The following is a 20,857-nucleotide window of genomic DNA, read 5'->3' on the forward strand; positions in this document are numbered from 1 at the left end:
TGTACACTGCAGGACGGAGGCTATGGGTGCAGGGACGATTGGCTGAAGTGGGCACGAAGACTCTGTGCCAATTACCTGCAGCGGATTGCAGGTGACTGCGGAGAAATCGCCCGCAGAGCCTGACTGCGTGGACGAGGGCGGTGAGGCGCTGTAGGTCCGGTGCGAGGAGGCCCGGATGTTATGCATGCATGATGTCGGGCCGGATCCTCTGTGTGCTGGTGTGGCATGCGAACAGCGCTGAGGCTTGGCGGTGAAATCAGAGCGGGAGGCGCTTTGAGAACCGTGGATGAAGCCCTGCCGAGAAGATGAGCCTGCGGACCTGCGACCGGTGCAGAGCGAACATGCGAGCCCGGGGATGTGAAGCGGCCTACCCCCCCTGGACGTGATTGTTGGAAGTGGTGAAGCCAGGCAGGGGCGGCCCACCCTAGATAGAGCTGGCGGAAGGAGGTAGTGAAACACCGGGACTCTGTATGCATAGCGGCGGTGGGTGGTGCTGGACACGAAGCGGTTGCGGCGCGCCCTGGGACGACCAACAGTCAGGCAGGCCCCCGACTGCTACCGCTTTTCCTATTTGCACCAATTGCCGCTGTGGAGTCAAGTGAGAGCAGTAAGGAGCGGTGCCAGGTGCATTTCACGCTGTAGTTAACGGCATCATAGCCTCTGTGCTGGTGATGCGGACAACCTGTGATCTCCCGCCCCGCTGCTGTGCTGCTCTACCAAAATAGAGGCCTGGCCCGGTGAGGCGGTGGTGGAGCCGTAGTGCGCAGGGGCTTATGCCAGATTGATTTTTAAAGTGTACTGTCTGACTGCCGTGAGGCGTTGCTGAAGGAGGGCAGTGGTGGTTGCTGAGCCACTGCGCCAGTTGGCCACTGCCGGGACACTGGTTGACCATTATCAGTTCTGTTCACTTTGGATATCTCTGTCCCGACCTGTACGATGGGGCAAAACAGGGAGAAGCACCAGGATCAGGGAGGCCCTGACTCCATCCCGGATATAGCGGAAAACACAGATATCATGCTCACGTCTGGGTGTGTCCCACCTACTGCTGTACCTGCACCAGTTACCATGCTAGATCTCATACTGCAGGAGGTGAGGGAATCCAGGAGGGCGATGGAACTACAGATTGGGACCCTGACTAATGGACTTACTTTGCTTTGGACGGACCATGCGAAACTCGCGGACAAGGTGAATGACAATACCGCGTTGCTAGAAGGAATAGTCCCACTCAAGGCACAGAGTGAAACCCATGTCAAACAACTACAGGATCAGGTCGCCACCCTGCTAGACCGTGTGGAGGACGCGGAGGGCAGGGCTAGACGGAACAACATTCGCGTCATTGGCCTGCCGGAAAGGAGCGAGGGGAACAATGCCACACGCTATATGGAACAATGGTTCAAGGACTACGTCACAGCGGAGGGCTTTCCACGCAATACGGTATTGAACGAGCGCACAGAATACCTACCCGACGGCCAAAACCGGGGGCTCCCCCACGACCTCTCATAGTGAAGTTGTTGAACTTTCGTGATAGAGACATCATTCTGCAAAGAGCTCGTGAATTGCCTCAGATACATTTTGAGAATGCCAAAGTTTTGTTGTATCCAGATTACATAGTTCTGGTACAGGGACAGCGCTCTTCCTTCCTAGCGGTTAAGAAGAAACTTAGGGCCATATGTAGGTGGCCGAATACCGGTCGGTAACACCGAAAAAGGCCAGTTTTCGTTGTTACCGACCGGTAATTAGCCATGTGAGATGTACGTAATACCGAATGGAATCGTTAATAACGAATCGGTAATAAATTACCGATTCGTTATTAACGATTAAAATTTACCGAAACAAATATTACCTAATCGGAAATAACGAATCGGAACAATCCCCAAAAATGCTATGTAGCAAACCTCTGTATTACCGAAATTGACCGGATTCGGTAATAACGATTCGGTATTTACCACTTTTCAGGAGCATGTGGTAATCAGGTGGAGTGCATAAAAACAGGCCCAAAATGCATCAGGGGAACACAATGGCGGGACTTTACCTCATTGCAAGGCGGCTACGCTTGAGAGCAGCAGGACTAAGGATCTGGAGACGGGAGGAGCAGGTGTACAGATTGCGTATCACATTGTTCCAATTGACAGAAGCAGAAATACATGAAAGATACAGACTGCACCCTGATACCATCCTGGAGCTAATACGGGACCTAAAACCCTATCTGGAGCATCAGACACCAAGGGCCCACGCTGTCCCCACCCATGTCCAGGTACTCTGCTGCCTGCACCTCCTTGCATCAGGAAGTTTCCAGGGTATGATAGCTGCAGTGGGTGGAGTGTCACAGAGCTGTCTGTCCCGTTTTTTCAACACTTTCCTAGATGCCATGATGGACAGAATGGAACACTACATTTCCTTCCCCAGTACACAGGCGGAGCTGCAGAGGACCAAGCTGGAGTTCTACCAAATGGCACACTTTCCACACGTTATCGGCTGCATAGATGGGACCCATATACCCATCTGCCCACCTGCAGCTAGTGAATACATTTACAGGAACCGCAAATCCACCCACTCCATTAATGTACAGGTGATATGTGATGCCAAGTTCGTAATTACTGACATCGTGGCCAAATTCCTCGGGAGTAGCCACGACGCGTACATCTTCCGGAACAGTGGCATCCATACCCGTCTGCTTGCAGGTGAATTTGGAGACGGATACATACTAGGTAAGTAAATGTGACACACTCAGATGTACACCCTGGCTAAAGCTATTGATCACACAACATAATGCCATTTACATCTGTACATAGGTGAAAGCGCATATGCCCTCCGGCCGTATCTACTCACACCATATCTCAACCCAACCACCCCGAGGGAGAGGCGATACAATGTGGCACATAGGAGCACACGCAACGTGGTGGAGCGCACGTTTGGATTGCTCAAAAGCAGATTCCGTTGCCTCCACAAAACTGGAGGTGCACGTCTCTACAGCCCCATCAAATGTTGCAAGATTATTGCTACATGTGCAATGCTACACAATCTGGCCATCAAAAAAGGAACGGTAATTGCAAACACAACAGTGATGGACAGAATGTGGATCAATGTCACACATTCACCCCAGTCCAAAGATCTGGGCCCAAATCCATCGTTTTTCCACTCCACACCACCCTGGGTTAGAAAATGGCGATATGCAAATCAGCGCTGACCCTGTGCCCCATGGGAACAGTCCAGTCCGAACTACAAAAGCCATGTCCTTCCCAGAACGGAAACAAGCATCCGAGGACCGGCCCGGTTTCGAGGTAACACCTCTCATCAGCCCGGCTAGCTTGACTCCAGTGGTGTGGAGTGCCTGGGACTCACGTCTGAGCATCACCAGTACACTTAGAGCGGTAATTGCAAACACAACAGTGATGGACAGAATGTGGATCAATGTCACACATTTACCCCAGTCCAAAGATCTGGGCCCAAATCCATCGTTTTTCCACTCCACACCACCCTGGGTTAGACAATGGCGATATGCAAATCAGCGCTGACCCTGTGTCCCATGGGAACAGTCCAGTCCGAACTACAAAAGCCATGTCCTTCCCAGAACGGAAACAAGCATCCGAGGACCGGCCCGGTTTCGAGGTAACACCTCTCATCAGCCCGGCTAGCTTGACTCCAGTGGTGTGGAGTGCCTGGGACTCACGTCTGAGCATCCCCAGTACACTTAGAGCGGTAATTGCAAACACAACAGTGATGGACAGAATGTGGATCAATGTCACACATTCACCCCAGTCCAAAGATCTGGGCCCAAATCCATCGTTTTTCCACTCCACACCACCCTGGGTTAGACAATGGCGATATGCAAATCAGCGCTGACCCTGTGCCCCATGGGAACAGTCCAGTCCGAACTACAAAAGCCATGTCCTTCCCAGAACGGAAACAAGCATCCGAGGACCGGCCCGGTTTCGAGGTAACACCTCTCATCAGCCCGGCTAGCTTGACTCCAGTGGTGTGGAGTGCCTGGGACTCACGTCTGAGCATCCCCAGTACACTTATAGCGGTAATTGCAAACACAACAGTGATGGACAGAATGTGGATCAATGTCACACATTCACCCCAGTCCAAAGATCTGGGCCCAAATCCATCGTTTTTCCACTCCACACCACCCTGGGTTAGACAATGGCGATATGCAAATCAGCGCTGACCCTGTGCCCCATGGGAACAGTCCAGTCCGAACTACAAAAGCCATGTCCTTCCCAGAACGGAAACAAGCATCCGAGGATCGGCCCGGTTTCGAGGTAACACCTCTCATCAGCCCGGCTAGCTTGACTCCAGTGGTGTGGAGTGCCTGGGACTCACGTCTGAGCATCCCCAGTACACTTAGAGCGGTAATTGCAAACACAACAGTGATGGACAGAATGTGGATCAATGTCACACATTCACCCCAGTCCAAAGATCTGGGCCCAAATCCATAGTTTTTCCACTCCACACCACCCTGGGTTAGACAATGGCGATATGCAAATCAGCGCTGACCCTGTGCCCCATGGGAACAGTCCAGTCCGAACTACAAAAGCCATGTCCTTCCCAGAACGGAAACAAGCATCCGAGGACCGGCCCGGTTTCGAGGTAACACCTCTCATCAGCCCGGCTAGCTTGACTCCAGTGGTGTGGAGTGCCTGGGACTCACGTCTGAGCATCCCCAGTACACTTAGAGCAGTAATTTCAAACACAACAGTGATGGACAGAATGTGGATCAATGTCACACATTCACCCCAGTCCAAAGATCTGGGCCCAAATCCATCGTTTTTCCACTCCACAACACCCTGGGTTAGACAATGGCGATATGCAAATCAGCGCTGACCCTGTGCCCCATGGGAACAGTCCAGTCCGAACTACAAAAGCCATGTCCTTCCCAGAACGGAATCAAGCATCTGAGGACCGGCCCGGTTTCGAGGTAACACCTCTCATCAGCCCGGCTAGCTTGACTCCAGTGGTGTGGAGTGCCTGGGACTCACGTCTGAGCATCCCCAGTACACTTAGACTGCTCTAAGTGTACTGGGGATGCTCAGACGTGAGTCCCAGGCACTCCACACCACTGGAGTCAAGCTAGCCGGGCTGATGAGAGGTGTTACCTCGAAACCGGGCCGGTCCTCGGATGCTTGTTTCCGTTCTGGGAAGGACATGGCTTTTGTAGTTCGGACTGGACTGTTCCCATGGGGCACAGGGTCAGCGCTGATTTGCATATCGCCATTGTCTAACCCAGGGTGTTGTGGAGTGGAAAAACGATGGATTTGGGCCCAGATCTTTGGACTAGGGTGAATGTGTGACATTGATCCACATTCTGTCCATCACTGTTGTGTTTGCAATTACCGCTCTAAGTGTACTGGGGATGCTCAGACGTGAGTCCCAGGCACTCCACACCACTGGAGTCAAGCTAGCCGGGCTGATGAGAGGTGTTACCTCGAAACCGGGCCGGTCCTCGGATGCTTGATTCCGTTCTGGGAAGGACATGGCTTTTGTAGTTCGGACTGGACTGTTCCCATGGGGCACAGGGTCAGCGCTGATTTGCATATCGCCATTGTCTAACCCAGGGTGGTGTGGAGTGGAAAAACGATGGATTTGGGCCCAGATCTTTGGACTGGGGTGAATGTGTGACATTGATCCACATTCTGTCCATCACTGTTGTGTTTGCAATTACTGCTCTAAGTGTACTGGGGATGCTAAGACGTGAGTCCCAGGCACTCCACACCACTGGAGTCAAGCTAGCCGGGCTGATGAGAGGTGTTACCTCGAAACCGGGCCGGTCCTCGGATGCTTGATTCCGTTATGGGAAGGACATGGCTTTTGTAGTTCGGACTCGACTGTTCCCATGGGGCACAGGGTCAGCGCTGATTTGCATATCGCCATTGTCTAACCCAGGGTGGTGTGGAGTGGAAAAACAATGGATTTGGGCCCAGATCTTTGGACTGGGGTGAATGTGTGACATTGATCCACATTCTGTCCATCACTGTTGTGTTTGCATCAAAAAAGGAACAGCAGTGGAACTGACTGACTCAGATGACGAGGACGAGGACAACCCTCAGCCAGAGCCCAGCGCAGCAGGTGTTGCTATTGAACATGATGGGAGACAGAGACGGGCAGAGATAACGGCAAACTACTTCTGAGTGAGTAACGACACAGAGCCAGTTCCAGTTACATTTCAAGGTGTTTATTAGGCACACCCCCAGTAATGTGAGCTATGTCCAATTGGACATGGGTTACATCACCCAGCTCATGCTTGGCAACAGCCATAGGTCCTTACTTCTTGCGGCCACGGGCTGCCCGTGACCGTTCCCTATCAACACTGTCCGGTGTGTCGGACTGTTCATGTGAGGGCACGTTACGTTCACTACGCCTTCTGAACTCGGTGGGTGAGGGCGTGATGCTACCACGGCTGGTGGCCTCCTCACTGCCCCCCCCCCTTCCATTGTGGTGGCCTTAGCATTCTGCATTTGCTCTAGCACTGAGGTCAAGGACACCATCCCCCTGGCCACATCCCTGCTGCAATGCGCCATCTCCTCCTGCATGGCGATGGACCTGCGACACATCAGTGATGTTGAAGTGGCGAGCCGGTTCACCGACTTGGTATAGGCCTGGAGCCTCTGTCTCTCCCTGCGCCTGGCTAGACGGTCCTGCTCAAGCTGGCTGCAGAGGTTGTCCACCGAAGTAGCCACTCTTTCCATTCCTGCACTCATGTTCTCCCCCATAGCACTGATGCCCTTCTCCATCCTGTGCATATGCTTGTTCATGTGTGCCACTTCAGTTCTTTCCATTGCAGGCGCTGGACCTTCAGCATGTTGCCTTCCAGTCCAGCGAACACACTGTCACCCAGCTCGGCTGCCTCTGGACTGTCCGGCCTTGCCCTGCGGCGTCTGGATGAGATGTGGGCACCCTCGGATGCAGACCTACACCTCTCCCTGTTGGATCTTTCCCCTATGGGACTTTGTTCGCCCCCTCTGCCCTCCTCATCTGACTCCTCCATCTGCTGGAGGGTGGCCACGGCATGCCTCCTGCCTGACTGTGGGGGTGGGGGTGTTGGTGATCTTCGCAGTGGGGACTGTGTGAGAGGGGATTGTGGACTTCCCTGGCGCTGTGGTGATGGCTGTGGTGGTGGAATAGATGGCCGTGATGACGCAGAGCTTGTGGTCCCTGCAGGCCTGCTGGCGTCTTCATTTTGCCTCCCCTCCGGCCTGGCTGACTTATCTCGGCTGCTCTCTGCTGCACTGCGAGATGACTCGCCTGTAATGACACAAATGTACATATACTCACTGCTCTGTCTGCCATGTGATTTCATTAAACAACATGCCTACAGAGCACAGTGGTTGTCCTGACATTGCCTATTACTTTACCATGCTATTGTGTTTGCTAGCCTGACTGTCCTATTCATATGTTCCCTCTGACTACATCACCCATAATGCATTGCAGATATCCAGTAAGACATGGGGTGGAGTGGGAGCCCCTTTGCCACTATGGGGATTGGGGTTGGGGAGGGGGTAGCACAGCATGCTGGGCATGCTTCTTACCTTGTTTTCTAGCTGCTCTGGCGGAGCTGTCGGCGTCTCCCACGCCAATTACACTCTCCTGCTGGATGGTGGATTCAACCATCTGTTCAAGTGGTGTTGGTACTGGGGCTCTGTTTTTCCCTCCTCCTGTTTTTCCAGCCTGCCTCAGTCTCTCTGCCATCCTCAGTTTGGCTGTCTTCCTGAGGTCGTACCACCTCTTCCTGATGTCCTCTATGGTGCGTTGGGTCACACCTATGGCATTGATCTTGTCCCTGATGCCACTCCAGATTTGCCTCTGCAGTGACTCTGGCACTTGGTGGGACTGGGCTCCAAAGAGCTTGTGGTGCTCTTGACTGACATCCTGGATCAGGACCTCCAGCTCCTTGTCACTAAACTTGAGTTTTCTCTTTCTGTCACCTCCCTCCTTCTCCCTGTCTTGGCTTGCCATTTCAATGCTTGTTGTTGTTTTGCAGTCCTGCTTGTGGCTGTGTGGCTGTGTTGCTGCTGGATCCTCAGCTCACCAGGCTGTCTGCCTGCCTGCCTGCCTCACTGTGAGCTCCAGGTCCTGTGCACCTGGCTGGGTGTGGCCACTTCCTGTTTGGGAGGTAATTGGGTGAATCAGGATTGGCTGATTCAACAAATAACGAATTTTTGAATTACCGAATCGGTATTTCCGATTCAGTAATGGATTCTGTAAAACCGATTCGGTATTTCATTCTTATTTTTTACCCATTTGTCAGAAATCGGTATTTAATACCGATTCATAACGAATCGGTAAACTTTAACGAAATTTTATCTACATCGCGTATACCGAATCCTTAATACCGATTCGGTAAAATTCGGTATTAAGGATTCGGTATTCTCAATTTACCTACATATGGCCCTTAGAGACTTAAACCTGAAATATGTGCTTCTTTTCCAGGCCCGGTTAAAAATTGCGCACGACCAGATGGCATATTTTTTTGAGAGCCCGGTAGATGTAGACGACTGGCTGGAGGTGATGGAGCTGACCAACGCTGCGTCATCTGTCTCCCAGCTCACTGCAAAGAGTCGAAACAGCTCTGATGTACCCAATGGACGTGGCAGCAGACGATCGCGCCGGACTCCTGCAAGGAAGTATATCACGTCGCAGCAGATACAACGGAAAAAATCACAGGCGATTATTGCAGCAGCCACCTTTACACATGCCACACGACCGGAGGTCAAGACCTCCTCTGAGGAAGAAGCAATGCATGACTCGGACTCTGAGGGCAGTGTGGCCCTTTTTTCCTCTGCAACCCCGCAGTTAATCACTGATTTGTATGGTTAAATGAGCCCCTGCACATATTATTATTATTCTTCCGACTGCAGTCTGATTTTGTAAAATGATGCTCATAGTATATGTATGATTGTTTAGAGTAATAACATGCTGATATGGCACATGTGGAGCGCTAGCGATGTCCCCCACATGGCGAAAGTGCTTTATATAACCATTAAGTTCTTGTGGGTTCAGTTGAGTTACATGGTCCGGTATAGTTAGTTGACCAGACCGAGTATTGGGGTTTTTTGGGGGAGGGGTGGTCCCATTGTCATTATTGTCCTAGGTAGGACAGCTTGGGAACTACACTAGTTTTTAAGCGAATACAGACTACACCACAATGCATACACTTGGTAGACACACCATATTAACATGGAATATTTGGGGTATGGGCTCAGTGCAGAAACGCCACAGGGTGCAGGCAAACTGCAGCGCCGCAAGGCACAGATTGTATACTTGCAAGAGTCTCACAAGGTGGACAGTAAAGTGGTGAAACTACGCAAGAAATGGAGGGGGACACATTTTTTCCACCTAGTACTCCAGCTGTGCGAGAGGTACCACAATTTGGGTGAGACATGGAGTGCCATTTTTAGCTCAGGATCAGAGAGTGGACAAGCAAGGGAGGTACATATTTGTAAAAGCAACGCTGGATGGTCAACCTGCAGTACTAGGCACTGTATATGCCCCAAATTGTGACCAAGATAAGTATTGGGATATGCTAAACATTGCACTGGCAGGGTGGGGCTCACATCCATGTATTATAGGAGGTGATTGCAATGTGGTAATGGATGTGTCTTTGGACAGATCGCACCCACCCCTACACAGAGCAGGGGTGTTCAAACAAACTGAGCGCTGGGCAGGTGGGCAGATGGATGGGAGCTATGCGATGTTTGGAGGATGCGACACACAATACACAGGGAATATTCTTTCTACTCCCGTCCAAGTACTCCTTACGAGGATAGATAGAGTATATTGCTCCAACAGGATTGCAATGCAAGTACCCCAAGCCACATACTTGCCGAAGACTTTTTCAGACCATAACCCATTGGAGATTGTCCTCACCTGGGACAGGGTGCCCACCCCGGTTCCCACGTGGAGTATGTGGCCGCAGTTATTAGAGGTCTCAGTATTCCGCACCAATCTACTAGAAACCATTGAGCATTATTTCGCAGAAAATAGCAATACGGCGACGTATAGATTGATTGAATGGGATGCTTTCAGAGTCGTGGTTCGGGGAGGGCAATCAGTAGGACTGTGGGAGCCAGACAGGAAATCCATAAGTCCCTAGTGGAGGTGGTACATACTATGGGCAGGCTGGAACAAGACGCAATAACTGATGAAGACAAAAAGGGCCTACCACAGGAGGCCAGAATCAAGCACGCAGAGCTCCTAGAATCTCTACTGGACATTGATTATCAGGCATACTCACAGCGAAATCACAATGAAGCGCATAAATCTGGGACTTTCCCAGATTGATCCGTGATACCCCCCCTGCGATGGTTATGAATGAGGTAAAACCTTGGAAGGTGTTAATGTCATTACTCAGGTAGATATCAATGCTGCCTTCCGACAATACTACGCCACATTATACAGTGCATCGGATTGCAGTATGGAAGCCCAGATGGAGGCTTTCTTATACACCCTCACATACCCACAACTCACGATGACAGCTCAGAAAGGATTAACAGGGCACATTACCCAGTCTGAGATCAGAGCCGCCATGAAGGGACTCCCGCGTAACAAAACCCCTGGTCTGGACGGGCTTCCAATTGAATTTTACACTACATATGTTGATTCCCTATCGCCCCAGCTAGAACTATTATATAACACAGCATTGGAGAAGGGCTCTTTACCACTCACCACAGCACAAGCACTGGTTATATCACTCCCAAAGGCAGGAAGGAACCCCACAGATATGGCCAGCTACCGTACGTTGTCCTTATTAACTACGGAGTATAAAATATTAAGTACGGTAATGGCCAACAGGCTGTTGCCCTCTCTGTCCAAACTCGTTTATATAGACCAAACTGGTTTTTTACCAGCACGCAGCACATCGCTAAATACTATAAAACTTCACTACCTAATGACAGAAGCCCCGAAACGGTATCCTCATGGGGGTTGCATTTCTCTGGATCTGAGGCAAGCACTTGATTCTAACAAATGGGAGTATATGTTTCAGGCGCTGGAGAAATTTGGGATTCCAGAGGGATATATTGCCTGGCTGCGCCACTCATATAAGGCCCCCACAGCACGTGCCCGCACTGGTAGTCATATCTCAGCGGAATATTCAATGCACAAAGGGACTAGACAGGGTTGCCCCCTATCGCCTCCTATCTTCATACTGGCCCTAGAACCACTGGCAATACAAGTACGTAAGGATCTCCTTGACAGGGGTGTACCGATAGGGCATACAACGCATCTTTTTTCAGCGTGCGCTGATGATAATATTCTGTACTTTCATGATCTCCGTCTGCCCTTAGACCTGATCTACGAGACATTTCCCCATTTTGAAACCATATCAGGCCTGGCCATTAATGTTGCGGAATCGCATGCTTTTTTCTCCACAGACCACACAGAGATTACAGACATAGAATTTGGGGATACCAGACTCCAGGTGGCTCCACATACTTTCAAATACCTAGGTATCCAGGTATATCGGACACATTCAGACATGTCAGATGGTAATCTGCATCGAGCGCTTAGAGCCTTGCATTCCAGTATCACTTTCTGGACTGCGCTGCCATTGTCTGTCATGAGTAGGGCGGCCTTGGCAAAAATGGTGGTCCTACCGCGACTATTTTATTATTTCACTAACTTACCACTTATAGTGCCACATACTACGTTTAGACTGATGAACACTTTGCCTGTTGACCTTATCTGGCGTACTGGTAGACGACATATTAGTCTGAAGAAACTACAAGTGGATTGTATTACTAGGCATGCCAATTACAATGGCTGTCATATTGGACGGCGGGGCGTAACTTACAAGAGATAGGATATACAGAGGCAGACATAGACTGTGGTATCTTACATGACTTGTTACTGCCTGGTGGTAGAGTCCCGCGGGAACTCCCTCCACTACTATGCACGGCGCTCCAGTGCTGGAAAGCAGTACTGCAATATTCACATGCACCCCCTGCATACGCGGGTAACATTCCGCTGTCGGAATTCCACTGACGGACGGTAGGCTCACTAAGCGCAAGTTAACACCGTGGCTGGATGCAGGGATTAGTACAGTGGCGGATTTATTTGGGGATGGGACACTGCAGGATCATGATACCTTTGTTAATGAATAGGGAGCCCCGGCACACTTATATTTATTACATGCTGCACTGTTCCAATATATAAAAACGCATTGGGTCCCACAGAGACAGGAACCCCCCTCTCATGATCTGGTCAAGATGCTTTACTATATGGGCAGAGGCAGGCACCTTATTAGGTGGCTCTACGCTGGTCTGCGCTCACATACAATGGTTGCTCTAGATGCATTACGGGATGCATGGAATGGGGACATGGACAGGGTCTTGACAGATAAGGAATGGGAGAATGTTCTTGAACATCCTAAAAAAACGTCTAGAATAGCAAAGTTTAAATTTATTCAGACTATGGTGCTACACCGGGCTTACCTCACTCCAAATAAATTGGATAAAATGTTCCCACAGATGCAACATTACTGCCCGAGATGTCTGCTGGAAGGGGCAGACCTGCTTCATATGCTATGGACTGGCCCGAAAGTGCGGGGATACTGGGACAATGTTAGGCACATAACTGGAGGAGCTGCACACCATGAAATACTAAACACTGTAGAGGAATGCATATTAGGCCTGCACAAACAAGTGTCTAAACATAAAGTACAATATCGCGTTATAGACCTGGAGCTTATTTTAGCAATATGGGCCATCACTATGCGATGGAAGTCGCGGAAATCCCCAGCTATATCCACCTGGCACAGTGAGCTGCTGCGTTGGGGCAGTGCTGAGAGTGCAGCCTTGTGTAGAGAGGAACTTAGAGGTTTACGCAAGACTTCATTAGCGTTGGAATGGAATGTTATGCTTGAGGCCATGAAATCAGTTGACATTAATCAGGAACCTTTGGACTCACACAGTTGAATGCACATTAGGACACCCATTCCCTGAATAATATGTCACATGCAGTGGTTTTTATCTACTAATGTATAATTTTGATGTGAGCCTACCACAATTAGTATAAGATGTCTATGATTTTATGAATGCACATGGGACCGGGGGATTAGGGGAGGGGGGAGTTGGGGGCACGTTTGTTGGAATATTATTAATGAGCATAGCCATTGAATTGAGATTTGGTACAGCACCAGGATGATAATGGCCATATGTGATATTGCAGGCATCATTGACTATACCAGTGCCATGGACTTTAGAAGATGGCCCTATGTATTTGATTACTATACGAGATAATGGCCCTAGGGCTCTGATGTGCTGGCAACATAAATAATGATATATAATACCCTGGAAACGAGAATTGGCTATAGATGATGTGTAACATAGAAATGTGATGTATATGTTATACAAAAATCATTAAAATTATGTTTTTAAAAAACAGTAGAATCTAGCACCTGAATGCTCTCTACACTTGTACAGACATGAATATGTATATCCTTCGGAAAACTATATCAACAAAAGCTGACAGCAAACTCCAACTGTCAAACACAGCTCCCCTGTTCAGAGGTTCAAAATAACAAAATAAAAAAACAGCTTCATTCACTCTCTAACAAGATACACAAATCAGGGACTGGCCTGATCTGACCTCCAGTGGCCTCAGACACACACAGAATCACCAGGCATGCAAGGGCCAGGCAGGTGCACATTCTCTCTAACCAGTCAGTACATGGATGGCGTCACATCCTTACATCCTCCCTGAGAGACAGTAAGCAAGCACAGTCAGCAGCAGCAGCCACCAAGTGGTCCTACGGACTGTCTCATCTGTACCCACTTTACTGTCTAGGTCTCCTCTCACCTGCTTTATGAATGTTAGCAATACACTTCCACCACCTGGGAAAACAACCGCAACCCCACTGTTTGCACATGAACAGACCTGGGGCTTCTAAAATGGAATACACAGAGCTCCCTTACTTTGCTTCATTATCACAGATAATGCATGTATCACACACGGTCAGTGGCGGCTGGTTACATTTGAAAGTGGTAAGGTGTAAAAGTTGCAGGCAGCGCACTGTGGCGAGCTAGTGTAGCGAGCGACCCCGAATGTATCAAGAGAGATTCGGGGGGGTTCCCTCCCGGAGAACATTTTGAAAAAAGAGCGGCAGAATGGTGCATTTTCAAGTACATTCCGGGTCTTTAGAGTGTGAAGAGAGGTGTAGAGAAGAATGAACAATGTGTGCTTTGGGAAGAGAAGGTGGCAGAGTGAGAGAGAGCATGCGAGAATAAAGGAATGTGATAATAGTGGGACAGTCAGAGAGAAGGTGAAGAAAATTAAGAAAGATGTGGTATACTAGAACACGATGCGAAAAGGATGAAGGAATGGAGATGACGCAGATATGTTAAGTAGTGGAATAAAAAGAAAGATGAGCCATAATGACTCGAGCGGGTGGTTAAAGGGAGAGAGGAAGACATAGGAAGAGGACAAAAAGATGGAGAGGAAAAGGAGAGAGGGATGGGGGAGTCGAGCGAGTGAGAGGGGGGAGCAGATGGGGTGCCCATTGTTAGATACCCGGAGAGACTGTTTCCCTCACCATGTTTGCACTAAATGTCAGCGCGTAGTAAAGAAAAAACTTCAAGTCTGCAAATATCTCCCCGGATCTCAATTCTAATATTTTCCCACACTAGAACTAATATTATTGCAAGGCCCAGAGTGAAGAAATTGGAGCAGGCAGGGAGGGGATCAGGCAAAGGTCACGCGGTGACGGCTCTGCACTTCCCTCCATAGCTGGGAGTTTGGGGGTGCACCGAAAATGTGAACAAAAAGCCTCCTCTGAGGGAAGCTAGCTGGTCTCGAAAGGCAATCAGTCAATGAGAGGTGCGAGCGGGGCTGATTTTACTGTCTGCCTGATTTAAGTCTAGACAGACGTGTCAAGTTGAATTGATAAAGGGGTGATTGATGCTGCATCACACCAGAAAGGCGACGGAAGGGGGGAGGCCCTTGCACCAGGTCCGACAGGAGCGACACCCCATACTCCCAATTCATTGCTCACGTTCATACATTCTAAAATATACAGCAAACGGAAGGGCCTGTTATCATTAAAATTTAACCCTGCAGTAGTTTAAAATAAGTCACGCTATTGGTCAACATAGTTTAGAGCAAAGCCATTTCTAACATCGAAATGTATATTATTATTACACGATTCTCCCCTTACATACATTGCATTGAAGGCATTGACAAAAATTCAGTTAGTGGGCGTCTGTTAATGGTTTTTTTCATTTGGACTGCATGACAGTTGTTTTGGTAACATGCACATGATGTGTCCTAGTTCATGCTGATAATTTTACCAACAGTGCACAGCGCTTATGCAAATGACTCCCTAAGGTTGCAGGATGTGCTTTGCAAAATGACACATTTGAATTGCACATTATTTCTGTAAAACGATTGAATAGTGTGACGTTCTCCTTTCGCCAACAATCACCATTACAGTAGATTATAAAGTGCCAGAGAATGACCCGTTAGGACATGTGGAGCATTAGTCTAGTCAGGGGCTCCGAGTGGACAAGGACGGAGCCCGGTTGTATGTTTCCCAGTCACACTTCCATCTGTGGTTGTGATCCTCACCTTGAGTGCCGGAATGTGTACCTAACATTAGAGAAAGGGAGCGAGCGCTCACGGGCTCCTTGTGAGAGTAGCATAGAGAAACTCACTGTGCCACGTCAGCTCTGCCTGACTCCCGCAGTCCTGCATTTTCCTGCTGCTCTCGGCTCTCCTCAGGAAAGCCACCCACTGGCAGCCTCCCTACCCTCCGCCAATCACAACGCTGCAATGTGTTGTGATTGGTGCGGTGCAGGCGCACAGAGCCACAGCCGGGCGCCTAACGGGAGGCCCTTTTCTCTATGTAGGCTGAATGCAGCCTAAATAGAGAAAAGGGAGAGTGCGCATTACTGCTTTGGTCGGCCCCAGGCCGACCAAAGCTGCCAGGGCCCACAATAGTGGGCAAGCCACTCCCCCCTGCCCTCGAGCAGGACCGTCCATCCACCCACCCACAACCAGGCACTTTTGGTTTCTCGCAGTGCGAGAAGCAGAAACATAAAATGGTAGTTTTACCATTTTATGGTTCTGCCTCTCGCACTGCAGGAAAGCAGTGGGGCGATGACCCCACGCCCCTATGGAGGAGCCGCCACTGCACAGGGTCATACATAAACACACACAACATATACATGGATGTTAGCACTAGGTACCTTTCGTACCTGTGGTTGCCCTGCTGTACCAAAGAAACAATATAGAATGGGATTAGGTTACAAACAAGGTACAAATTAGAACATGCATTTCGAGATGCTCTCAGCCAGTGTCAAATAACTCCTTTTTAGTGAGTTAGTGAAACAATCTTTAATACACAATAGTGAGTAAGGATCATTAAATTAAACTTTCTTTTCCTACATCACTTTCCCTATGCAGCATACAGACCCAGTACCAAAGTTAGGATACTCTATTTTATGTTTGAAAAATCTGTCTAACCTTGGCATACCGCACGCTTGAGTTCCTAATGTTTAAAGGATCTGAACACTTGGTCTCTCATGCTCAAGCTCGGGACATGGAACACTATAAATTGCTTTGTTTTTTTGTCCAGCTTAGATCTCCAGATTGCTGGCTTTCCCAGAAAGGCTTGTCCCAGCATACTTGTAAAACTCTGCAGGAAAAATTGATTTTGACTTACTTCCAATGAATCTACTCCTTTCTTTCTTCAGAGTAACCTCCCCCTGTCTGCCTTTACTTGTCATATCGCAATTCTGCAAATGGCTCACACATCATTTCATAGATCACGACCACTCCTTAACCTGTTTGCTGCTTAGAACGTTCTGCGCCAGAGCGGAAAGTTCTATTAAGCGGGCGGGGACGCGTCGGCCAAAGGATGTGCGCAGCACTACCGAGGTAGTGCTCGGGACAGCCGTTGGCCGACGGCAGCAGCAAATGGGTTAAAAAACCCTATCACTGAAAACTAACAATATCTAAGCTCCACCAGTTTACCTATTTCACCAACCATAGTTCCCATTAATGACCACATCTAACTGGTATTCATTTGAATCTATCACAAAGACACTGCACTGCATGTATGTGTTTTCTCTCTTGAGAACACATGCCTAATCCCAATAACCAACAATGTCACTGGTTTAATCACTAACCTTGGGTTCCTGGAGTATCGTGCTACTCGCCATAAAGCGGTTCAATGCCTCGTCAGTCTTAGTAAGCACTAAATAAATACAATTATGATTACAACTACATTTTAACCACGTGCACATTAAACCAAAAGTGCTTATTCTGTTGTACTCTTTTTTTACAACCGTTTTACTCAAGATTAGTCCTAACCCACAGGTCAGCATTTTGAACTGGTAGCATGATAACATTTGGAAATATGAAGGACATTTTGTTTATTTTAGATTTTTCCCTGAAATACATCAATATAATCAAACAATTTCTCATGAAATACAAGGAAGGACGATGGGATTAAATAGCAAAAACATTTATTTCAATTCCGCATGATTGCATAAATATGTTAATATAAACTTTTTTCTTACTTGTATAATTGGAAACTAAGGGATCTGCCATTAGAGATGTTTGTATAGCTTTATCCACGTTATCCTCTGTAATGGTGGTATTTATCAGGAATATATTATTTACTTCTATCACAGTATCAGATGCAGCTTTCCGGAAACGTTTGCTGTTGGAAGATCGTCTGAAATACAGTTCACAACTATTAAAAATGGAAGCATGGATCCAATCATACTCAAAGTATTAAAACTTCTTTTCTACATGTATGCTTTGGACCCATACATAATTATTTAGAATAACACAGAACACCATCTGCAACTATAAAATGCAGCTGTGTAAGGTAGCATATGAAAACATATAAAACACTTATGTAACATTTACTTGAAATATAAATTGCTAACATTTCTACTTTAAATATATATGTCCCTACACAAGTGCTCCTAAACGCACTTCCTAGCCCCTCATCCAAATATATAACAAATTGATTCAATAACATTTTTTGCAGGCAAGAGCTTCCTTGTGCGGTAAAAAAAGAATTGTTTCCCTATCAAGTTGAAAGATGCAAGCAATAAAATAAAGAAAGTACTTTTAATTCAACAAACACAGCACAAGAAAGCCCGCTCTGGAGGAAGACGTTTCGCGGTCCACACTGCACGTCTCTGGAACCTGCTTCCCCATGACCTGCGACTAGAACCGCAATATCTCCGTTTTAGGAAGCTGCTTAAAACTTATCTTTTTCCCCAATGAGTCACTCTTGCCACATTCCTGACTATTCTGCCCCTTTTTATCTCCCCCCCCCCCTTTTCTTATCTCCCCCCCCCGGCCTTTCGCACTTAGGAGACAGGGTCTACCAGCGCTGGGATACCTCTTGGTGACTACGCGCTCTACAAAAATAAATAATAATAATAATAATAATAATAATAATTACTAATTAGAAGTTGTTCCACTGCTACACATTGAATAAAATACTGTGTAATTTCATGTGCAAGCAGTTGAATAAAATTACCCATATCATGAATATACAATAAACAGTGCACTATAACCATGAGACTTGATGCTCTGCATATATACAAACACACACGCTTATATACAAACATATATATTCCACACATACATCACCAGTAGCGTAGCAAGGGGAGCGGGGGGGCGGTCCGACAAGGGCAGCACGAGTTTTGGGGGCGCTGACCTCCTCCCACTCACACCACCTGCCGTCTCGGGGCGGCAATTGCACCCTCCCTCCCCCCTCTCTATAATGGGGCCGCCGCAAGGTGGCAAAAAAGGGACCACCACAGGCGGCCACAAGACTAGCTATGCCACTGTATATCACCCAGTTGCAGTTGCCTCTGGATAGATATAGTTAGGATGACGTTTCAATGGGAAAAGCATTTTTTGATTTGCTAATAACTCTGCGACTGATGAATCTTCACAGAACATTTCAAAAAACGTTTTCCACCTCAACTGATTTCTGGAAAGGTTTAGTGTGATCCGTCATAGCGGGTCATAGGAAAATTAGAAACAGCTACAGCCAAAATAACTGACATAAATTAAACCAAATTTGTCAAAAAGCAAGATCTTGAGTCAAAAAGCTTTTTTTTGTGATTTGACGTAATTCTGTTTAGTAGCTTGTGAGAGCACAGGAAGGGGAGTCTTATGTCTTCCTACCTGACGGGCCCAGAAAGCTGCTCCTGCTTGGTGGGAGGAAATACGTTTCTCCCTGGCCACGCTTCTGCAGCCAGGGAAACACAGAATTGCTCCCGTCAAGCAGGAGCAGGAAGATAAGAGGGCCATGATGGGTGGGAGAAATGCAGCACCCGCTGCACCCAGTATGGGTTCCGGCAGGGCTGAAGGGCTTTGGGCTTACCCTGTACTCCTCAACATAAAAAATGATGTGATGCATCCCGGGTGGGCACAGGGGCACAGCAGCCCCCCTAGCAACATTAACAAGCATTGGAAATGCAATAGGTCTCGCATTTGTTCAAATTAGAGCTATTGCCATTGTAAATGGTAATGTTTTTGACGTAAGTGTTATGGAGTGTATGTATGTGGTATCTTGTGGAATTATGTGAGTTGTAATGGATTAGTTAGTTTTGGAATTGCATGGCGTGGAATTGTGTGGTGTGGATTTGTGGGGTGGAATTGAGTGGCATGGTGCACTGTGAAATTATGTGGTATTGAGTGTATTGGAATTATGTGGAGTGGGATTGTGTGTTATGGTGTGTAATTATATGGAATGGTATTTTGTGTTGTGGAGAGGTATGTAGTGTAGTTTAATTATGAGGTGTGCTATTAAATTTTGTAGCATGATGTGGAAGTGTGTGGTGTGTTGTGTAATTGTGTTGTTGAGTATTATGTTTGGTGTCGAATTTTGTGGTGTGGATTGGAAATGTGTGGAGTTGAATTGTGTGGAATGGAACTGTGTGGACAGCTTTTCCTTTTGCTGATGAAAAAAACAGAGGTAGGAGCTAAGCTCCAGATCTGTGTGTTTGGGTGTTAAAAAAAGGAAAGTTAGAGTTATAAGTGTTGTAAATGTAATTTTTTCCTAGTTATGTGTTCTGGAGTTATGTGATGTGTATTGGAATTATGTGGTTTGGATTGGATAGTTAGTTAAAGTCAGTGCTTAAAATGGAAAAAAATAAGGGCAGGTACTCACCAAAAGGCACAGTGGGCGGAGTTCTGGGAGGGGCTAAGGTGGAACAAGGGGCGGAGTTAGCTTTTTGACTTTGCCATGGTTGTAGGCACAAAATCTGCATGCATTGTTAGAATATCAGATATATCTGTCCATTAGTTACCTCACTAATAACTATATATATGGCACTTACTAATAAGTGTTTATTACTACACATAGTAGCCTTTTTTAGCATCCTTAAAATAAGAAAAGATTGAGGAAAAACAGCAAGGTTTTAAATATATGCCTTCTTGTTTGCAGGCAGGGCTTTGCTGCAGGGTCATAACTCACTGAGCTACATTACAAGGATGTTAACTTTTGACCTGCAGGTAAACAAGGCTCTATGGAACAAAAACAGTAATCAACTAAGCTATCTACATAAAAAAACGAATCTGTGACTTACATGTTGCATGCTGTGCTTTCCAGCAGGCACATTGATCCTCTATGCACTTTTATGGTAAGTTAAACCCTTGGTTAGAATGTACACAGATCTTTCTAGCAAGTGAATTAACCTCCAGAGTTATCCACTATATTGTTACCTATGATGCCTTAGCTTTCTGGTTCTTACGAATGGTGAATAAGCACCTGCAAAAAGCTTGGAATTAACCTGGAACTATTTTCATTCTCGCTACTAGTGGGTGTTTCTTTCAAACCTGGAAACCAGAGTTGCTTTCGAAAAGACATACTGTGTATAACTTTAGT

General features: G+C 47.6%; 1 protein-coding gene across 1 annotated transcript in view; it reads right to left on the reverse strand.

Annotated features, from left to right (window-relative positions):
• Positions 1-20,857, reverse strand: part of MUC13 (mucin 13, cell surface associated) — a 774,931-nt gene that overhangs the window by 245,103 nt on the left and 508,971 nt on the right. The window contains exon 9 of the mRNA XM_078682060.1: positions 17,517-17,674. Within this exon, the coding sequence (XP_078538186.1) occupies positions 17,517-17,674 (158 nt within the window). The remainder of the gene's footprint in view (positions 1-17,516; positions 17,675-20,857) is intronic.

This window comes from Lissotriton helveticus, chromosome 3_1 (genome assembly GCF_964261635.1).
Source record: "Lissotriton helveticus chromosome 3_1, aLisHel1.1, whole genome shotgun sequence".
NCBI lineage: Eukaryota > Metazoa > Chordata > Amphibia > Caudata > Salamandridae > Lissotriton > Lissotriton helveticus.